Here is a 22,353-nt window from a genome sequence, read left to right as displayed (position 1 = left end):
CAGACTTGAGCACTACCGCTGGGCCACTGTGCCAGATGGGATAGATTCATTGTTTATACATTAATGAACGAGAGACCCGTGTTTAGAATATCCCTTATTTTGAATGAAGTTTTATTTCTTTATCCTCATTCATTCATGTGACGTCAACGGCTCATTCAATTTCTCAAATCCGTCAAACAGCGCATCTCATCAGACATCTTAATCCCAGTTACAATTAAAATAACCACATCATGTGTACGTCGCACGAGCGAGCGCCACCGTCGCCACGGTATATATAACGTGCATTATTTAGGACAAAGTGAATTTAATATCAGCATTTTGGGTCTATTTTACATTTCAAAAGCCCCCTCTGGAAGAATGGAGCACAAAAACGTAATTCAGAATGGTATAATCTATAATGCAGATCGTAGACTGTGGGAATAGTTTCAGGAAACGGGCTGTCACTTCTTTGCGGGGGCGTGGCGATAGTTCAGGCTAACTTGAACTTGAACTCTGCTTTCGACCAGGCTCAAACTTTTGGATATGTTGTCATGGTGATTTGGAAAATCCAGGTACATGAAATCGGAAAGTCCGGCTAACCCAGTTATCCAGCTAAAGTTATCCGGCTAACTCAGTTATCCAGGTACAAGAAACAGGGCCCAGAGCTGTCACTGCTGGTGACCCTGACAATAGGGTCTGTACCAAACCCGAAAACGGGTGGGGTTGTGTAAATACAAGTCCCCGCCTCAGCGTTCTCTCCATCCACCTCGACATATGGTACTGCTGTAGCCATATGTGATGACACTCCCAACGCACCCGCCGCCATGTGGCGCAAGTCCGCTAGGAACTGTAGATAGGCAGCCCGGTCCCACCTGCTGTGCGTAGCCAACCCTGGACCCGTGCGAGCAGAGCGTTCCGTGTCGGGTCATCTGACCCTGACACTACCCATGAGGCAATCGCACCCAAGGGGGGACCCCGACAGAAAGGGCCGGATTGATACGGGGGAAGCTGACATCAGTCTAGGTGACAAAAGCTCCCCCACTGAACACCCCTCCAGAACATGCTGAGGAGTTGTTCTGCAGCCGTACATGCAAGGTGTGAGGCCCCCATGGGTTCCTACACACCGTAGCCCTGCAGTGATATTACTACCACCCAAATCACGCGCGCCTGCGAGACCACTGCCAATCTTTCAGGAGTGGGAGGCACCAACATGATACCCGGCCTGGCGAAGGCGAGGTCGGGGAATCCCGCACTGTGTGCCTCAAAAAGGTTTCGAGCCCCCCTGCTGACAACACTTGTAGTTGACAGACGTAACACCAGGCTCAACCAAACACAGCTTATGGTGTGGGAGCCGCTTGACAGCACAACATTCTCACGGACAGACCCAGGCTCAGCCATCAACTGGGTGTCAGCCCCTGTCCCCATGAGAAGCGAAACGTGGGGCCGCATGCGCTTCAACGAAGGCTCGCGGCCCGCAGCCAAAGGAAACAAATCAGAGCCCCTTTTCCGCTGATGTTGGGGGAGGGAGTGATCGGAGAGCGGGCTGCTCGTGGCAGGACGGCGACGGCTTGTATATTCCAAGCCGAGCTCATCCAACATGGCCGATCCCTCGGCCGCCAAGACTGTCGGCCTTGTGGACACCTGTTGATTCAACGCCCAGGATACCTCTGGCGGGGGAAAACATGGCCACCTGTCGAGGGCCTCGCCATAGCCGCTGACGAGGCCGTGCTCTCACCTCTGGCTGCGCGGCGTGAGGCGGTGTGGGGCCTAGGACAAATACTGCCCGCGCTCCAGCGGAAGACCAAGATCCTCTGCGGAGAGCAGAGCCCTGAGCGGTTATAGCTTGCGGCTAGGTCAAAGCTAATAACGTCAACAATCTCGCGCGATGTGTCAACGTCGGCTGGCCCTCAAGGCGCCGCCACCAGACACCATTTTTGATAGAAAAAACAGCAATTCGAACACAGTTACTAATCGCTGCCAATTCCATACCGTGGCGGTACAGGCTTTAGCAGCCCACCAGCCACTCGCCGGGCCGACCCACCTCATGGTGTCGGCCGGGCGGGGCACTGTTTCAACATGTCAAAAGCAAAGGACTGATGCTAAAACGGAGCACCAGCCTCCACTGTGGTGTGCACCATGAAGGGGTTAATGAATAAATTAACTAACACCACGAATATACTGTAGAATGGGCTAGCCCATGCACACAACGTTAAGGGGATGCGGACCAGAGAGAACCAGTCCCGCATTCATTCATAATATTCACAAACAGCACACCAGCCCTAGACCTCAGCCCATTTACCCATGAAAAGGTAAACAAAGCCCCCCCGCAATACTCCCCCAGTAGACACCGATTGACCGTCAGCATGAATGGTTGAGAGGAGGGAAGACTGTAGTGTAGACAGACATTCCCGCAGCAGGGAGACAACAGCGTTTACCCAGATATCCCGCCGCTTGCGCCAATACACAACTCGGTTGTCTCCCGGGACAACTCGAGCACATCACAAACGCCAGCATTGTCATGCCTAGTGACATCCCACAGCGGGGAACAGTAGAACAGTGACCCAGCATTATAGTATTTAGTATTAGCAGCGCGCTCCAGGACAGCCTGGGAAACGTCCACCTCAGAGGGACGTTTACCCAAACATCCTGCCCCTGGCGCCGATATACAAGTTGTCTACAAAACAACAAGCAGCATTTACTAACACCAGCGATAATGCCTAGTGGCACAAGTCCTACCTTGTGTGAGGTAGCTCGATAGCTACACCTCACACGCTGTCCCTCTGTCTGCTGCCAACAAAGGAGGAGACTACAGACTCGACGCTGAGATGCATCAAAATGCATCCCGCTGCAGAGTCGCAGAACCCATACGAGCGCCGTCAGAACATCCTGCGAAGATTCCAGGGGTAGGCAAATCTTCAGTATTTTATATACAAATAAATATATATATATATATAAATATATTATGCACAAAATACCACTTTATACAAATAGATTTAACTATTTAACTTGAATTCTAAACCTACATAGCTGACATCATACATTAGAATGTTCCGTTCTCACGTGTGCACACCTGAAAGGGATAGAGGAACACTCTTTATTTGAATTGAGTATTTAGAATTCGAAATTTGTACTAATGTCATGTTAGTGAAGATTCACTGCTATCCCTTCGAGATGAACATTTGAAGATTTTGTACTGCCTTCTTAACTGTAATGTCACCCAGATGTTCAGCTCCATTTAGAACTACGTACCAGCAAAACGGCACTCGGACAGATGCAACACCCACACCACAGCACGTTGAACTGTAGACCTGCTTTCTGGTCATGAATCTTTAGGAGAATACCAAACAAGTATACTGAGGAGACTCATTATAATATTGGGCAACCCGACATAAGACCTTGTGTCGACCTAGCTCACGTCCCCACCTCCAGCATCCCTCAGTCCACCTAGCTCACATCGCCACCTCCAGCTTCCCTCAGTCGACCTAGCTCACGTCCCCACCTCCAGCATCCCTCAGTCGACCTAGCTCACGTCCCCACCTCCAGCATCCCTCAGTTGACCTAACTCACGTCCCCACCTCCAGCATTCCTCAGTCGACCTAACTCACGTCCCCACCTCCAGCTTCCCTCAGTCAGAAATATATTTGCCATCTTGGTCCTCAGCACTATGTAAGCAATGGCTAAAACTTTGACTTTGATCTGTGCCATCGACCTTTGATTACGTAATCTGTGCATTCAAACTTTGATTGATCCGTGCCATTGACCTTTGATTGATCCATGCCATCAAACTTTGATTGATTTGAGCCATCGACCTGTGATTGAGTTGTGCATTCGACCTTGGATTGAGTTGTGCCACCACACCTTTGATCTGTGCCATCCCACCTTTGATCTGTGCCATCCCACCTTTGATCTGTGCCATCGACATTTGATCTGTGCCATCAACCTTTGATCACTTGTCCTTGGGTGACTGTCAACCTATATCCATCAAATTTGAGATAAATGTAATGAGGAATACACCAGTTATCGTAGTTACAGACAGACAGACAGACAGACAGACAGACAGACAGACATACAAACAGACAGACAGACAGACAGACAGACAGACAGACAGACAGACAGACAGACAGACAGACAGACAGACAGACAGACAGACAGACAGACAGACAGACAGACAGACAGACAGACAGACAGACAGACGCATGCACAGGTTTTCAATATCCTCTCACGCTTCACAAACGGCTGTAATGAACTGATACAGATTGAGTGACTTTACCTCAGTGATTGTCTGGGGATTTGGTTAATTTTATGCACCAGGGTTGTTCACACTGTTAAATAAAGCTTGTTCTAATGTACAGTAAAAGCTGATGCAAACATTCTATGTCTTCAAAGTCTAGTTACTCGATAATTTCCAGTGGAGCTGCTTCGGGCTGTACATCTTGTATGACATCACGACTGGTGTCTTTCTCCCTGGTTTAGCAGACAACATGTTCCAAACATCATTCACCAAGGGCTTACGACAAAAAGGGCTTTCTCTTTGGGCCATTTGAGACCTTTTCGGGACGATTTTGGGATTCACCAACCGTCCCAATAAAACATATATAATTACTATTATATTATAATATATTGTCTATATTCATGTCTTGCCTGAAAATGTCTCAAATGGCCCTAAGAGAAAGCCCTTTTTGTCGTAAGTCCGTTGGAGAATGAGACCCATTGTTGTCTGAACTGGGACATTACCCTTACAAAAAATGTTTGATGGTCATTTGATGGTCATTTGAGTTTTTCCATTGTACCAGCCAGCCATTGTATAAAGAATGTGCATGGTAGAAGTCATATCACCATGGTACAACATTTTGCACTTTAAAATGTGATGCCAAGTGTGTTAGTGACAAAGAATTATGGAAAGACCATGATACTTCTGTAAGGGTATTTTGACCTATGTAAGGGTACACACAATTTTAGATTGTTTGAAATGAGGACCATGTACAGGTATAAGCTATCACATACAATCAGATGGGATAAGCATGTTATTTAATAGTTGAGTATACACAGTCCTCACTCATGTCAGTGATGATAGTGTGTAGACTCTACCATTACATTTGTTGCTCTTAATTGTACGTGGATGAGTCTACACGGACCTTGTTGTGAAGGGCCAGATTAAAGCTGAGAATCTACATTTATTGTTTTATATACATTGTATATTATTTATATATACACGGTATATCCCTTTAAACCTGCGTTCGAACCATAGTAATATTCGCTCTCCTTATTGGATAACGCCCCCAAAGTCAGGTTCAAAGACAAGCCCAGGCATGTTGTAACATGCCCGGAGACAGCGTATTGATTCCAGACAAGAACTGAGGTTTGGGACTAGATAATCACTTAAGTATATATATACGGCGCAGGTGCGCACAGCAGCAGTTCGTCTAAAGTGTGTGCTCGGTAACAGTGAAGTGAACAGCAGTGCGTCTAACAGAGTGTTGAGAACCACGTGCAAATTGAATAGTAAAGTGTCAGAGTTTAATGCAGTAACGTCAAGTTCGACCTAATTTAATGTGAAGTAAATAGTCGTTCATTTATTGTATATCGTGCCAACCACAGTTTGTTCGTGTGTAGCATTACCCAGCGGTTCGTTCGTGTTAGCTAGTGGACCTTAGCCAGTGCGCGTGGACTAAATACCTTAGTACCAGCACACGAGGAGGCCTAGTCAGAGAACCTGCTGGACATGTGCACAGGAGAACCAGCGGCGGCGATTGCAGAACCATTACTGGTTGGATTATATTGATTGTGGAACGTGTTACCCGGAGAAGCGCATCGTTAATTCCCACTGTCGTTTGGGATTTAACCTCGTGAGGATTTACATTCGGGCTGGCCTCATGGACCGAGGCTGGCTGGCTATCATCGTTTGCTATCGAGCATTGGATTACAGTTATTGCTTTTGTTGCTGATCGTTGGATTTACAAGGACTGGCTTCTGTACGTGAACCTCCTTATTCTTCATTGAATCAGACTGAGTATCCGAACATTCCTCTATCCTCTAGACCTTACAACTCTGAGAGGAACCCAGTGTCTCCAGGCGGTACCAGCGCTGCCTTCTATAATTGCTATTATACGCCAGGTGGCGTCAGCCTAGTACCCATCGTAGGAATCATTCTATTCCCAGTGACTCATGCTACTGACTGACTTTATGCATATTCTTTGCCATACAAGCGCGACCCTAATTCTCATTCTGTAACCTAATGTTGCATAATAATAAAATACCCTCAAATACTATTTCTTTGTCAATGCCGTGTTATTATGAGTGTCCACCATATCTATTCGATGTACTGTCTGGCCAGTAATTAAAGTACATACCTAGCAGTGGTTTAATCTATCACAATCTTTAATACAGTCAGGGTTTTGTAACCCCTCAGTTACAATTGGTCCTTCGAGCCGGAGGGTATCAGTAATCTTTAATATCATATTAATATTGATATGGCCAGCGGTGGACACTCTCCAGACGGCTCTCCCAAGTTAGAGCGCCCGAGGCGCAAACGTCAGCCACCTCCATACCTGGAGGAATACGCTTTCGTTTTACCCCCTAGCTTATCTAAACAGACGTTAAATACGGATAAAACGGATAGTTTAAGCATGCCCAATCCTATCGACTTGTCGGCCCTTCCAGTAGAGACCCCAGTGGGTTCAAACGAAACTGACTTAGCTCACGGGGGGACCAAGCGGGACATGACGTGACTATACCTCAAGACAGCGCCACCGGGATAGACCCCGGAGCGCCCCAGGATAAAGAAAGCGCCCCCGGGATAGACCCCGGCGCACAACCAACCCAAGAGCGCGTACCCGTGACAGACCTCGGCGCGCAACCAAGAGAAGAGTACCGCGCTCAAGAGATAGACCTCGGAGCGCGCCAAGAGAACAGGTCTCCACCAAGCCCTGTCAGCGCCCGATCACCTCCATCAGTGTCATCCCCCAGCGAGGCTGACCAGAGACTAGCGCAAGCCTTGATCGCCACGCTGACAGCTTCAACCGAAAGAGACCGAATCCAGGGTGAGCGCGACCGTCTTCAAGCACAGACTCTTAGTGAGCGCGAACACTCTGCAGCGGAACGAGAGCGCCTCCACGCGCAACTCCAAGCACAAGCCCTTAGTGAGCACGAACACTCTGCAGCGGAACGAGAGCGCCTCCAGGCGCAACAACTTAGCGAGCGCGAACACTCTGCAGCGGAACGAGAGCGCCTCCAGGCGCAACATCGGAGTGAGCACGAACGCATCAGACTGGAGGAGAGGCGCCTCCAGACGGAAGAGAACATCCAGCGAGAACACGCCAATGCACAGCGCGAAGCGGAGCGCGACCGGCTACAGGCGCAGATGATAGAACAATTGATCGCCAGGGCGACCCCCCCTCTCTCCACACGGAGCTCCCGGAGATCATCACGACACGGGTCTAGGGCACCTTCCCCTACCCGACAAAGCTACACGGGACCCGGCCAACAGGAAGAACCTGCCTACGTCTCCGAGCCCCCTCCCCGACCGGTCCATACGGGACCCAGCCAACGGGAAGAACCGGCCTACGTCGCCGAGAGACTAACTAGAAGACTCCAAGACCTAGCGGAGGAAGAGGAGGGATATCAAGCCCACCAGCACGAACCTACTTTGGACCAGGAGGCCCAGTACAGCCCCGACCTCAGCCCCGAGTCACTGCGCTACAAACCCCCGACCCAACTCAAGGGCGAGTTTGATGTACAGTCAGCACCGAGGAACAGCACCTGGGGGCCCGGCCTCTGGTACCCACCCAGTACTAACCCACGACCACCCGTACGGGGAGACTCGCCCAGGAGGCCTCTCCCCCTACGCTCATCGGTGTCCCAGCCATCCATGGCGTCTTACCTTGGCACACCGACGTTCCCAGACTTTACGCGCGAGGACAGAGCACAGTACACAGAATTACGTATGTGTTTAGAGACTATAATGTCCGATGTCCACGACGAGTCTTATAAATATGCCATCCTCCTCAAGCATCTCAAGGTGCCCAGAGCGCATAACATAGCGCTGGCATATACTCAGCGGCTCTGGTGGCCCTCGACGCGCGCTATGGACGCATATGGGATTACGTGATCCAAGAAATACGAGATATCGACCGCCTCCCCCCAGCCAAAGACAATAGAGCACTGGATGACCTCTCTATCAAGGTACAATCCCTCGTGAGGATGCTGGGGTCCCAAAAGGAGAAGGGGAGATATGAACTGTATGCAAATTCTAACGTGGAGCGAATACTGGAGAAGCTCCCTCCAGCCCGTCAAGAGCGTTTTCGGCGGCAGAAAGACCACCGTGACCCCAACGGCCCAGAACCATCCCTCCTAGACCTGGCTGATTTCCTCGCCAGGGAGGTCAGCAGTCTACGACTGGACACATTCGTGTGGAGTGGCTCTAGCCCTAGAGATGGACCGCGGAGGTTCAATGACAACCGCCGGTCAGTGACAGTTATGCACCAGGCCGAGTCAGTGCCGCAGCACAAGAACCACTACACCCCCCACGTGAAGGGAAAGTGGAAGATTGCATGCCAGTACTGTGAAAATGAACATTGGCTGTCTCAATGTGACACCTTCAAGAAGCTGACCGCTGACGAGGTGAGTCAGTGGATCAAAGCCAACCGCCGCTGCTTCCGCTGCGCACGCAGCCATATGGCAGCCGAGTGCCGCCTAAAGAAAAGATGCAGCAAGTGCGACGGCGCCCACTTGGAGGTCCTGCACGACAGCAACAAGAGGAGACCCGTACCCCAAAGCAGCTCGAGAGTAAATGTCATGTATATAGACCCTGCGAAGAGCGGGAGCTCCCGAGTGCTCTTGAAGGTGGTCCGAGTGCTCCTAAGCTACGAGGACAAGGTCATGGACACTTACGCCGTCCTAGATGATGGGTCAGAAAAGACTCTCCTCCTCGCTTCCGCCGTAGCCCAGTTGGGTCTGCGGGGTACCGAAGAAACAATGACAATCCGTACCATTAGAAGAGACCTAAAGACCATAAAGGGTGAAAACGTCTCCTTCACGATAGCAGCGGTCGAGCAGCCCGAGAAGCGGTATAGCATCACTAACGCCTTCACCAGCCACGACATAGGTCTGTCACGGTATACCTACCCCATCACACAGCTGACGGAGAAATACGTGCACCTACGTCAACTACCTATACCGCCCATCGACGGCGCCACCCCGACCCTGCTCATAGGATCCGACCACGCACACCTCATCGTCCCAACGGACCAGGTCCACATCGGGCCCAGAGGCTGTCCAGCAGCGGTCAAGACCCGCCTGGGTTGGACACTACAAGGCCCCCTCTCCGGGTCTTCCAACCGACCGACAGCCACTCGCTGCCTCTACACGAGGATAAACGAAGACGACACCACCCTCTTGCAGCACGTCGAGAGACTATGGACATTAGACGCGATGCCCTTTAAGAACGAAAAGAAACTAGTTCGTTCAAAGGAAGACACTTATGCCATAGCTCTCCTCGAGCAGAAGACAAAGAGGGTCGAGGTCGACGGAGTGATGAGATACGCAACTCCACTCTTGAGGCGAGAGGGGATGCCCATCCTCCACGCCTCAAAAGAAGCGACAGAACGCTATCTACTGAACACCGAGCGGCGTCTAGCCAAGGACCCCACTCAAGCCACTGTGTACCGCGCTGAGATCGACAAACTGATCACAGCGGGACATATCAAGAAAATTGACAATCAAGAGGCCGACCAGACGACTGAATCCTGGTACGTGCCCCACCACAAGGTCCACCACAACGGCAAGAACCGCATTGTATTCAACTGCAGCTACCAGATCGGACTACAGAACCTGAATAAATTACTCTTGCCCGGCCCGACACTCGGCCCCTCCCTCCTCGGCGTACTACTACGTTTCCGCCAAGACAAGGTGGCCATCAGCGGCGACATCAAAGGGATGTTCCTGCAGGTGCGACTGGTGGAGGAGGACAAGCCCCTGCTGCGGTTCCTATGGAGAGAGAGGATCAACGATGAGCAACCCTCCATCTACCAATGGGAGGTCCTCCCCATCGGCACCACATGCAGCCCATGCTGTGCTACTTTCGCACTACAAAAACACGTGACAGAAGACCCTGAAGCTGACGAGGAGGTCAGATAAAGCGTAGAGAGGAGTTTCTACGTGGACAACTGTCTACAAAGCGTCTCGACGCCAGAAGAAGCCGAAGCCCTCCTGCTTAACCTCCGCGCCTCACTGATCAAAGGCGGCTTCGATCTTAGGCAGTGGGCCAGCAGTGACCCTCAAGTACTTCGCAGCCTCTCCCCAGAGACAAAGGCAGCAAGCAGCGAGACCTGGATGGTGACCACCCCAGGTGAAGCACAGGAAATGACATTGGGCCTCGTCTGGCGCTTCAAAACAGACTCGCTCCATTACAAGCACACACCCCTGACCCCGGAGCAGGGAAGGTCGACCCCTCTACCGACCACTAGACGGAGCGTATACAGAACACTTGCAAGCCAATACGACCCGCTGGGGTGTATCCTACCTTACACCACTCGGGCGAAGATGCTTGTGCGAGAACTGTGGGACAAGGAACAGGGCTGGGACGACCCCACACCCGACCACCTAGCTTCCACCTGGAGAGAGTGGGAGAGCGAACTCAGCTCGCTCCAAAATGTGAACATTCGCCGGAGCTACTTCCCACCAACAGTGCGGCTGGAGACGTGCCAGATGGAACTGCACGTCTTCAGTGACGCCTCGGAAGTAGCCTACGGTTCGGTGGCTTACTTGCGAGCCCGAGAGGAGGGAGGAGAAGTACACACAGCTTTCATCCTGGCTCGCTCAAGAATAGCCCCCCGCAAGCAACAATCGATCCCGCGTCTAGAGCTCTGCGCAGCTCTGGTAGGCGCGCAACTCGCCACGTTGATACAACGTGAACTCACCATAACGGTGCAAAGAACAATCTTGTGGTCAGACTCCATGACCGTACTCACATGGATCCAGTCCGATTCTTGTAGATACAAGGTCTTCGTGGGAGTCAGAGTCACCGAGATTCAAGACCTGGTAGGATCAGCGTGCTGGAGGTACGTTGACACCAAACAGAACCCAGCCGATGTCATCACATGGGGGATGTCCCTAGATGACCTCACACGTCCCAATATTTACAGTGACGGTCCTGAGTTCCTCAAGCTCCCGGAGGAGGAGTGGCCTACCCCCACCCCACGGGAGGCTAGTCAAGAGGAGGCAGAGATCAAGAAATCTATGTTCTGCGGGCTGACGCACATCCCAGCCCCCACTGACCCTAACATAGACGACTGCCTAACCTTTGAGAGTGCGCAGATAAAAACATTCTTGTGGCACCACCCTGAAGTTCCCCCCACTACAGACATTAACGCATCGAACTATGCAGAGGCAGAACTCCTTCTGCTACAGCGAGCCCAAAGAGACTCATTTCCAGATGAGCTAGACTGCCTGCAGGGAACAAAGCCAATCCCTTCAGACAGCCGACTGTTCCACTTGGCCCCCGAGCTCGACACCCATGGCCTCATCAGGGTGGGTGGTCGTCTGAGACGGGCCCCGGACTTAACGGATGACGTCAAGTATCCTATCGTCCTCAAGAGTCGACACAAGGTCACTGAGCTTATCATAAAGAAATACGACGAGGATGTGCACCACGCTAGGGCAGAGAGAGTCTTCGCTGAGATCCGACGTCGTTACTGGATACTGCAAGGAAGAGAAGCAGTACGTCGCTTCCAGCGGACCTGTCTAGACTGTCGCAAGTGGCGAGCACAGCCCAGTATACCCATGATGGCCGACCTGCCTCCCTGCCGCCTCCGACTCGGCGAGAAGCCTTTTCACTCCATGGGCGTGGACTGCTTCGGCCCGCTCTACGTTAAGAAAGGAAGAGGGACAGAGAAGAGGTGGGGCATTGTATACAAGTGCATGACCACCCGAGCAGTACATATAGAACTCCTTCAGACCATGAGTACGGATTCATTCCTCATGTCCTTCCGGAGATTTATATCAAGAAAAGGAAAACCGTCTGCGTTGTTGTCTGATCAAGGGACAAACTTCAAAGGTGGAGAAAGAGAACTGAGAGAGAGCTTCCAGGCCATGGGCCCAGAACTTAAGACCCACCTCGCTCCCTATCAGGTCAAATTCCAGTTTAACCCCCCGAACGCCCCTCACTTCGGGGGAACCTGGGAAAGAGAAGTCCGTTCCATAAAGACAGCTCTGTACGCCGTGCTTGGGGCCCAGACCATGGCGGAAGAAGTCCTCACGACAGTCCTCACGGAGATCGAGGGCGTATTGAACTCAAAGCCCCTCGGGTACGTCTCAAGTGATGTAGCAGACGTCGACCCAGTCACCCCAAACACTCTCTTGATGGTGCGGCTGGACCCTGCCCTTCCACAGGCGGTGTACAGACCTGAAGAAGCGAACGGCCGAAGAATGTGGAGGTACAGTCAAGTATTGGCTGACCAGTTTTGGAACAGTTTCCTCCTCCACTACCTACCGTCCCTCCAAACCCGTCAGAAGTGGGTAAAGGACAGAGACAACTTACAAGTGGACACAGTCGTTATGATCATAGACCAGTCACTACCCCGAGCTATGTGGCCGGCCGGCCGCGTAAGCAAAGTGATCACTGGTGCCGACGGGAAGGTCAGAGCGGCAGAAGTTATTGTCCAAGGGCGGACTTACACCCGACCCGTGGCGAGGCTGATAGAGTTGCCGAAGCTCCTTGACTCCCCTGATGACGACCATGACCCACTGACTTTGTAGATTGCCCTACTCCTCACAACAGATATTGAGCAGTTAACTGGACTATTAATCTGTCTCCCTTAACTAATTAGGTGCGGACTAATTAGGAGGCGGCTGTTGTGAAGAGCCAGATTAAAGCTGAGAATCTACATTTATTGTTTTATATACATTGTATATTATTTATATATACACGGTATATCCCTTTAAACCTGCGTTCGAACCATAGTAATATTCGCTCTCCTTATTGGATATCGCCCGTAGGCGCCAGCCCGCAAGCCCCCAAAGTCAGGTTCAAAGACAAGCCCAGGCATGTCGTAACATGCCCGGAGACAGCGTATTGATTCCAGACAAGAACTGAGGTTTGGGACTAGATAATCACTTAAGTATATATACGGCGCAGGTGCGCACAGCAGCAGTTCGTCTAAAGTGTGTGCTCGGTAACAGTGAAGTGAACAGCAGTGCGTCTAACAGAGCGTTGAGAACCACGTGCGAATTGAATAGTAAAGTGTCAGAGTTTAATGCAGTAACGTCAAGTTCGACCTAATTTAATGTGAAGTAAATAGTCGTTCATTTATTGTATATCGTGCCAACCACAGTTCGTTCGTGTGTAGCATTACCCAGCGGTTCGTTCGTGTTAGCTAGTAATAATTTAGGACCTGCTCCGAGGTCATCAATTGGCACACATGCGATGCATGCATGCAATTCGTATCTGCGATTAACCCATCCCGTCGTCCTTCCCCCCCAAGGGCAGCCGGGAGCAGACAGGCGCAACGTGAGCCGCGCCAGGGGACCAATCCAAGTGCTCCTGTCCGTCTTCGTCAAGGACGCCACAGCGTTAGCGATCTTGTTGTTGTGCATGTTTTTCCATTGGGTTTATCTTATCGGGGGGGAAACCCTTGCGAGCACGGGGAGAACATGCAAACTCCACACAGAAAGGCCTGGGAGATACCCCACCTGGGTAACTGGCATCATGGAAACCTGGTCCCCAAGCGGGATTCGAACCCTGGACCTTCTTGCTGTGAGGCGACAGTGTTAACCACTACACCACCGTGGACCTTAGCCAGTGCGCGTGGACTAAATACCTTAGTACCAGCACACGAGGAGGCCTAGTCGGAGAACCTGCTGGACATGTGCACAGGAGAACCAGCGGCGGCGATTGCAGAACCATTACTGGTTGGATTATATTGATTGTGGAACGTGTTATCCGGAGAAGAGCATCGTTAATTCCCACTGTCGTTTGGGATTTAACCTCGTGAGGATTTACATTCGGGCTGGCCTCATGGACCGAGGCTGGCTGGCTATCATAGTTTGCTATCGAGCATTGGATTACAGTTATTGCTTTTGTTGCTGATCGTTGGATTTACAAGGACTGGCTTCTGTACGTGAACCCCCTTATTCTTCATTGAATCAGACTGAGTATCCGAACATTCCTCTATCCTCTAGACCTTACAACTCTGAGAGGAACCCAGTGTCTCCAGGCGGTACCAGCGTTGCCTTCTATAATTGCTATTATACGCCAGGTGGCGTCAGCCTAGTACCCATCGTAGGAATCATTCTATTCCCAGTGACTCATGCTACTGACTGACTTTATGCATATTCTTCGCCATACAAGCGCAACCCTAATTCTCATTCTGTAACCTAATGTTGCATAATAATAAAATACCCTCAAATACTATTTCTTTGTCAATGCCGTGTTATTATGAGTGTCCACCATATCTATTCGATGTACTGTCTGGCCAGTAATTAAAGTACATACCTAGCAGTGGTTTAATCTATCACAATCTTTAATACAGTCAGGGTTTTGTAACCCCTCAGTTACAGACCTCATTCCAAAACGAAATCTGCACTTTTAAATTGATTTGGATATACTTGTATTGTCCCTCATCATCATCATCATCATCATCATCATCATCATCATCATCATCATCATCATCATCATCATCATCATCATCATCATCATCATCATCATCATCATCATCATCGCCGTCGTCATTGTAGGCCTGCAGAAGAATAGTAGTAAAATGTCTGGACCCAAAATATGTTGTGAGACTGTCTCTGGTGGCTCCTCAATGACAAGGTACTAGTAGTACATTGTGCTTTATTGAACCTGCAAGGGTCCCAGGGCTCTCATTTGAGTCTTGGGTTGGCAAAGATTTAAGAGCCCTTGCTCAAGATGGTGCTAAATTGAACTGAAAACATCAATCATGACACATAATAAAACTTGAGTAAAGTATTTTTTACTTCTTCTTCCATCACGACGAGCTCCGAACACGGCTAAAAAGTGATAATAGATGTCATACACTTTACAGTGCTTATAGTATAAAACCCATAACATTGCATGCCCACAAATCAATACAGTACAACCAGACAACCAAATATAAACCTAAACATAAAATAACCTGTAGTGCAGGCACACAACAAACCACCTGTCAGTTCAGTTATTTTTTTCTTCTTCTGTGCACGATGAATACATTATTCAACCACCCGTCCCTGCTTACATTCTTCAACTGTGGTTCTTGAAGGAACACTTTGCCCCAAAAATTATCATTTGAATATAAATGACTCATCCCATGTTGCCTTGAATAAAATACCTTTATTTTTTTTTCTGAACGGAGAATCCAAAGACGGCAGCCATAGGCCTACTTGATTAATTGAAGATAACGGGGGACAATTTTAACAAACAGCAAAACTATATATAAGCATCCGTTTACAGACTCTCACACAAATCGTGCAGTAGAATCCAGTGCAGTCATTAATCCAGTTCTTCAGTACTTTACAAATGCATGATTAAATACTGCAATGAATGTAAATGAGACTTGGCCAGTGTTGTAGTACTCAAGTCCAGAAATGAAACATTATTTAATTGCGTGCACCTGCATGCGGATTAAACGTCGATACCCTCATGTTCAGTACTTAAGATCCCTAAAGAGATGCCCAGAATCGTGCACTTTGCTTACACGAATTTTACAACAAATTCCAGCAAGAGCACTGCTAGATGTTCGATATGTAAACAAACTATTGAAGAGAACTACAACAGACATCTGTGGAGTGGACTCAGCAAGGTCACTAACTCACTCACTTGTTCATTCATTCCCTTATTCCTTCAGTCAGTCACTCACACTTAGCGACTCTAGCCCACAGTGGCGGCTGAGCGGCATGGTACTTTGTGTAAGACCAGTTCAATCTACACTTGACATCCAGACTGTGCCGACGCAGGGCACCCACCCAGAGCAGACCATGCAAGGAGAAGTTACACACGTGCCAACCAACAATGGAGCACACAGATTGAAGGCAATGAGCTTCATCGGAACACGCCAATATTACTAGCTAGACACAATGAATGGAAGGGGACAGTACCGGTTAGCCTAGACATTGTCCAACTAACACATCTCCCGACTCGAAGGCTAACCGGCCATGTCTGCTTTCATTCATTGTACTAAGCTATAGGCTAACATGCAGCCAGATAGCTTTCTACTGAACGCACAGAGAGGAAACTAGTATATATCTTCTTGTCTCTTTCTGGAGAAGACGATAAGCTAATTTCCCATTTTATCTTCCTAATTAAATTTGTATTCATTGATGTTTATTAATTGTGCACTGTTGAGCTGTATAATGTTGTCTGTATAATGACAATAAAGACTCTAGAAATATTATATTCTATTTCATTTTATTTTAAGCTTGTTTAACAGCTATTTTCACAGTCATGACAGCATTTACTGTGACAACACTTAATTATGTTAATTCTATGCAGGTGAGAGGAGTGGCTGTGGGGTATTGTTCACGCCCCCAGCCCAAACTGGCAGATATGTTCAAATCTGGCCTGCCTTTGAGAGGCTATTTCTCAGCTTCAATGTTCTAGAATAAATACTGTTTTACAAGATTTAAATTAGCACATCATCTTCAAACATTCTCAGATTTCAATGTATGACACATCATTCGAAAGCATACATTCTGTACTTTCACAATCTGGTAAATGGAAATGGAGACATGGCGTGTTCCTTTAAACTATACAATTTGACACACTCTGTTATTTTCTTTAGCACCACACACCAATTTAATCAACAAATCCCCATGGAAATAATTGTCTTGTTTTTTACTAGTTCAGCTACTTGCTGATGTTTTGCACCATACTATGGTACAGTATGAGCATGATGATTTTTTTTGTTAGTTGATAGATGTATGATTTCCCACATGAGACAGAGGAATTTCTTAGAGCAGTGCCTAACTGGGAGAGTCATCGATCCTGGCATTTAGTTTGCTCCCTAAAGTGTGTTGAACTAACGATTTGGAGGAACATTGATATTGTGTTGTAGACCAGAGGAGCGGATTGCAACATTCTGCTTCTGCAACTATTTGTGAATAAAGCATGTCCTGCGAGTCGCAGTGCGGGCCGGCCTAAATCTGGACTGAGTCTAAATCTGTACTGAGCCTAAATCTGGACTGAGTCTAAATCTGTACTGAGCCTAAATCTGGACTGAGCCTAAATCTGGACTGAACCGTTCCAGATGGCCAATCTGGGTTTACTGTATATGGAAAGTCCAAATCAATCTGTCTGAAAAATTGTGTTGGTCGGCAGTTCAATCAGGAGACACAATTTAGATACATGAATAGTTGTTGATTTAAATAGATGGTCTTTGGTGTTTAGCCTGTCATAGAACATGTTTGATTTACATGTTTCTTTGACTTGCGTTCTTGGATATCTGACCTCTGCACGTTCATGTTCTTTTTGTTGGGAAATAAAAACAAACATGGAAGGTCAGGGAGCTCTGATTTGGTCCTGGCTGGTTATTTTATCTATCAATATTTCAGCTCAGTTATGAAACAATGTGTTATGAATGAAACATTTGACCGACTGGTCAAAGATAACATTGTTTCAATAGCATCTGATTTGGTTCTGGCTGCTTATTTCATTTAGTTGACCAGTCACAGACAAACACAGGTTTGTTTTACTATTTCGTTTTTTTTGTTACTGACTAAAATAAATTAACCATTCAGCAGTTGGTTAAGGCGATTACGTCACAACTTGGGCAGTTTGACTTGGATACCTGACATGGGGAGCATTCAAGTGGTACTTCCTGCTGGGAAACTCATATAGGCTACCTGATAGAGATGGTCCAGGGATCTACAGGGAACCTTGATGGGGTTCTAGGGGGACCCCCGAAAAATGTTGAATTGTTTAATTAGTAAGTTAGCCTAATGAGAGAATATTTTATATGAAGAGTGATTATTGAGATAATACTTTATATAAAGAGTGATTATTGAGAGAATACTTGATATAAAGAGTGATTATTCTGACCATAGGTTTTACTTTCTCCACTGTTCTCTCTCCTCGTTGACATTGACAAACACAGAATTCTTGACTTAATCGCATCTAACAACAGATGTGGTTCGGCGGGGAAAAAGTCGTATTCCATTTGTAAAAACGATTCTTCTGAGACACAGCTTTGAGGGTGAGGAGCGGGAGATTCACAATATTCTCTTTTTGACCGTTTTATTGTAATTTTATATATTTAAAAAAGAAATCTAGGGGACGAGACTGATGTGGAATGAACCTCACCCTCTTCCCAAAAAAAACAAGGGTTCTACAAGGAAGGCGACTTAAACGTATCCCTGTGGCCCGAACCGCTTTCTACGTAATGAGCCAAATGTTGTTGTTCTTTGGCAATGAAGTTACGTAACATGGATCCTGACTTAAAAGGCAGTATTTTTTCATCAGCACTCCTGCTATAAGTTGCACTGTGTAGGGGACCTCTGTAGGGGGCCAGAGAGGAACATGTACCCTGACGGCCTGGTGCCTGAATTATTCATGGACACACACACACAGACTTTGATCCGCAGATCAAATCACATGTACACAGGATTCAAATAGTTTCAACATGGATTTTGAATATCTGAATTATTCACATGCACGCGAATGCACTATGTTTCACCTTTACAGCTGCCGGCCTACCCAAACAGAGGATTATGCTAATAAAAACAGCAAACACGTCGCAAAATGTTATAGTACAAAATATCAACGCATCAAGCTTGTTTTAATATGCATCTGATTTATTATTTCATTTATTATGTATTATTTATTATTCAAGGACACATGAACACAAATGTATGCGCAAATTCACGTGAGCACTCAGACACATAAATACACACACAAAAAATAAAAAAAAGAATACCCTGTATGCCAGTGGGATATGGATTTGGCTTATAAAAGCACTTCACCTTGGACAAGTGGATCACAACAGAAATGCACTGTTAAGCAAACAATGGATGGGGGAGTCAAAGTGCCATAAATGATATCACAAACATCTGTCTTTCTTCCTCTGAGAGAGATATACGGTAAACTCGTTTTCCCATGGCCTGGAGTGAGAGGGTGATACAGGGAGTGTAGAGGGGTGTCCACAACGTGTCCCCTTCCTAGAGCTCTGGAACTCCCAAGACATTAGAAACTCAAAGTCTCTGTCAATTTGCCAATCCCGCCTCGAGACCCATCTCTTCTCTCCTTTCTCTGTTCATTGTCTGTGGAGCATTTTGTTTAAAGTAGTGTCAAGATCCCAGTGCCCAGCAGGCAAAGGCACTGTCATGTCATTAAACATGGATCAGCGTGAAATATGGATCACTTCCGGATAATTCTAAAACTTTACATTTTTCAACAGCCAGAATATGGAGATATCACATAACACCAAATTAAATCATACCCTGGGGTTGATCTTGAAGAATAAGACCATTCCAATGAAGATAGATACACACATAATTCAGATAGAGGCTGTAATGTACTGTAGCTAGCATGGTAACATGGCTAATATCACCACTGTTAGTAAGATAGATAGATTAAACAGTATAACAATTGTCATTTACAATGGCATCTTGGCAACGATCCATGTCACTAGTAACAATAACTCATCATTACATTCACCTAAAAAGTTGATTGTAAACCTACCTGCGTTGCTGTACTATACTGTACAACTTAATGTGAATCTGCAGGAAGGGTGGGGGTCCACATCTCAGAGGATCTGACATGGACAACACACATAGACACAGTCGTAAAAAAGGCAAAGCAGCGCCTCTACCACCTGAGACAGTTAAGGAAGTTCAGAGTATCTGGGAAGATACTCCAGTCCTTCTACTCCGGAGCTGTAGAGAGCATCTTGACTGGAAACATCACTGCCTGGTATGGAAACAGCACGGCACAGGACAAGAAGGCCCTACAGAGAGTGGTGCGCTCAGCCGAGCGTACCACGGGTATTGCACTACCACTCCTGCAGGTCCTATACAACCATAGGTGCAAATCCAGAGCCTGCAGAATAATGAAAGACCCTCACCACCCCAACAACAGCCTGTTCATGCTGCTGCGATCAGGCAAACGCCTGCGAACACCAGCAACTAGGACAGAGAGACTTTGGCTCAGCTTCTTCCCCCAGGCCATCAGAGCCTTGAACACTGAACTCTCTACACACGGGCACACATGAGCACACACACAACACACACACTGTACGCGCTCACACACTAGCAGCCACTTTAACATGAGTACACACACACTCATGCTGCACACGCTCACACTTATGGCCACTTTACAAAAGGAAAGGTCACTTTAAGAATAGCATGTATAACTGGAGATTGTATAATATAGCATGTATAACAGTGTACATAAAGACCCAGTGCCTCATCCGTAGCTAACAGTGTGTTGCACTACCACAGGACCTAGCATGTCCTACCATGCTTTGTAAATAACTCATGTACATATACCGATATGCCCTACATTGTTTACTTGTTTTATTGCACAGTGTCATTCTATTGGATTCTTATTATATATTACTATTGTATTATGCACATCGTTGCGGGCAAGACCCCCCGCATTTCATTGTATACTTGTATGCCGTGACAAATAAAACTCTTGACTTGACTTGACAGGAAAAACTGCTTTTCCCCACCATTGTTAAAGGTGCACTTCACCAAAAAACAGTTTTACACACATTAATTTAGTTTGACAGCCACCGGGGACATTGAATCCTTTTCAAAGCCCTTCATCCCTGTAACTGGTGAAAATCATGTAATTTTAACTCTTTTTAAACCGGTCCATGTTTAGTTGTTGCTTTAGCTCCACATTCAGATTGTTTCACAGTTCCACTCCACAGATTGAAATACAAAAACCTTTCATTCAACTGTCAACCACATTTTCTGATTTGGTCAAGATTCATGCTACTTTTAGATTCAACATGTATTATATCTTTCAATGGACTTGAGAGGGCTCTGACTTCATCCCATACTTCCAGTGAGGAAGTTGGGGACCCATTTTAATCTTCCAAAGACCCACCTGTGGGTCCCGGCCCACACTTTGAAACACACTAACCTGAAGTGAGCCAGGGACCCGAGGTACAGTGTTTGATTTGCTTGTAGGATGTGTGAACTCTGTATGAAGAAATCACCCACCATGCAGGGGGCCCGGTGGTACTGTGTGTGTTTGTCCTCTCTCTCTCTCTCTCTCTCTCTCTCTCCTCTCTCTCTCTCTCTCTCTCTCTCTCTCTCTCTCTCTCTCTCTCTCTCTCTCTCTCTCTCTCTCTCTCTCTCTCTCTCTCTCTCTCTCTTTCTCTCCTGTCACTCTTCACAGTACACTAATTAAATCATGTTGTGTTAGGAATTGGCACCACTGACCGTTGTTAGCTCTAACTCAGTCCTGACCACTAAAAAGAAAGGAGTATCACTCAATATAGTTAATACTACATCCTAACTAACATTATATGCATTCATAACCATATAATCCCATTGTAATTTGATTTTATGGCCCCCGAGACACATCATGTCCCTTATTTTTAAGATGAAAATGAGGTTGTTTAATCATAATATACTAAATGTGAAACCCATAGATAATAATGTTTTCTGACTGTAATAGAACAATATTAGAATATAACTTCTGAAAAAAACTTTAGTATATTTATTATTATTTTATCTATTTATATTTAGTATTTTTATAGTATAGTTTTACCTTGCCGGGTCAAGAATGACCCTAACATCACAGCCGTACCTTTTTTTCTGCAGATACCTTCAGAATTTTCTAAATGGTGAAACCTGTGCTTATATGTGTTGTGGAGGATATCATAAAGCCTTGTTCTAATTAAATCAACTAGATGGTAGTTATTACATATTATAACCTTGAAACGGGTCGCTGGAGACCCTAACACCACATAAGGGTTAAGTGGAATCTCTGAATTAATTAATTAATTAATTAATTAATCTCTGAAAATCACCACTGCTTATCTTGTAGAGAGCTATCAGCTGTACGTCCCGGAGTCGGCTCCCGTGGGGAAGGCGGTGGGTCGGGTCAGAGCGAGCGATGAAGATGAAGGGGCTAATGCCGAGATAGCCTACACCATCACCAACGCTGACGCGGCCGCCATGTTCTCTATCACCATGGATGTGGACCACCGGGAGGGAATCATATCTCTTAAACAGGTACAGAGCAGAGATCATTGATGGTTTGTGACTAACACAATGGTTAAAGGATTTTTGATAAAAATATATCTTTGAAAAAGAAAGTATCGGTATGTATCCTTTGAATTTTTCTATTTTTATTTCAAGTTTTGAGTGAAATCAAGTCTACTTTACACGACAAGCGCTGTGATTGGCCACTTGCCTCGAGTGCCCACCGTA

General features: G+C 47.2%; 1 protein-coding gene across 1 annotated transcript in view; it reads left to right on the top strand.

The window, feature by feature from the left end:
* Positions 1 to 22,353, top strand: part of LOC311239439 (cadherin-18-like) — a gene marked incomplete at both ends in the record, with an annotated part of 794,617 nt that overhangs the window by 374,566 nt on the left and 397,698 nt on the right. Inside the window, 1 exon segment of the mRNA XM_084327744.1 lies at positions 21,968 to 22,155. Within this exon segment, the coding sequence (XP_084183870.1) occupies positions 21,968 to 22,155 (188 nt within the window).

Source organism: Notolepis coatsorum (genome assembly GCF_963971535.1).
Source record: "Notolepis coatsorum genome assembly, chromosome: 13".
Taxonomy (NCBI): domain Eukaryota; kingdom Metazoa; phylum Chordata; class Actinopteri; order Aulopiformes; family Paralepididae; genus Notolepis; species Notolepis coatsorum.
Note: the sequence above shows the minus strand (reverse complement) of the source record. Positions and strands in the feature narration are given on the sequence as shown.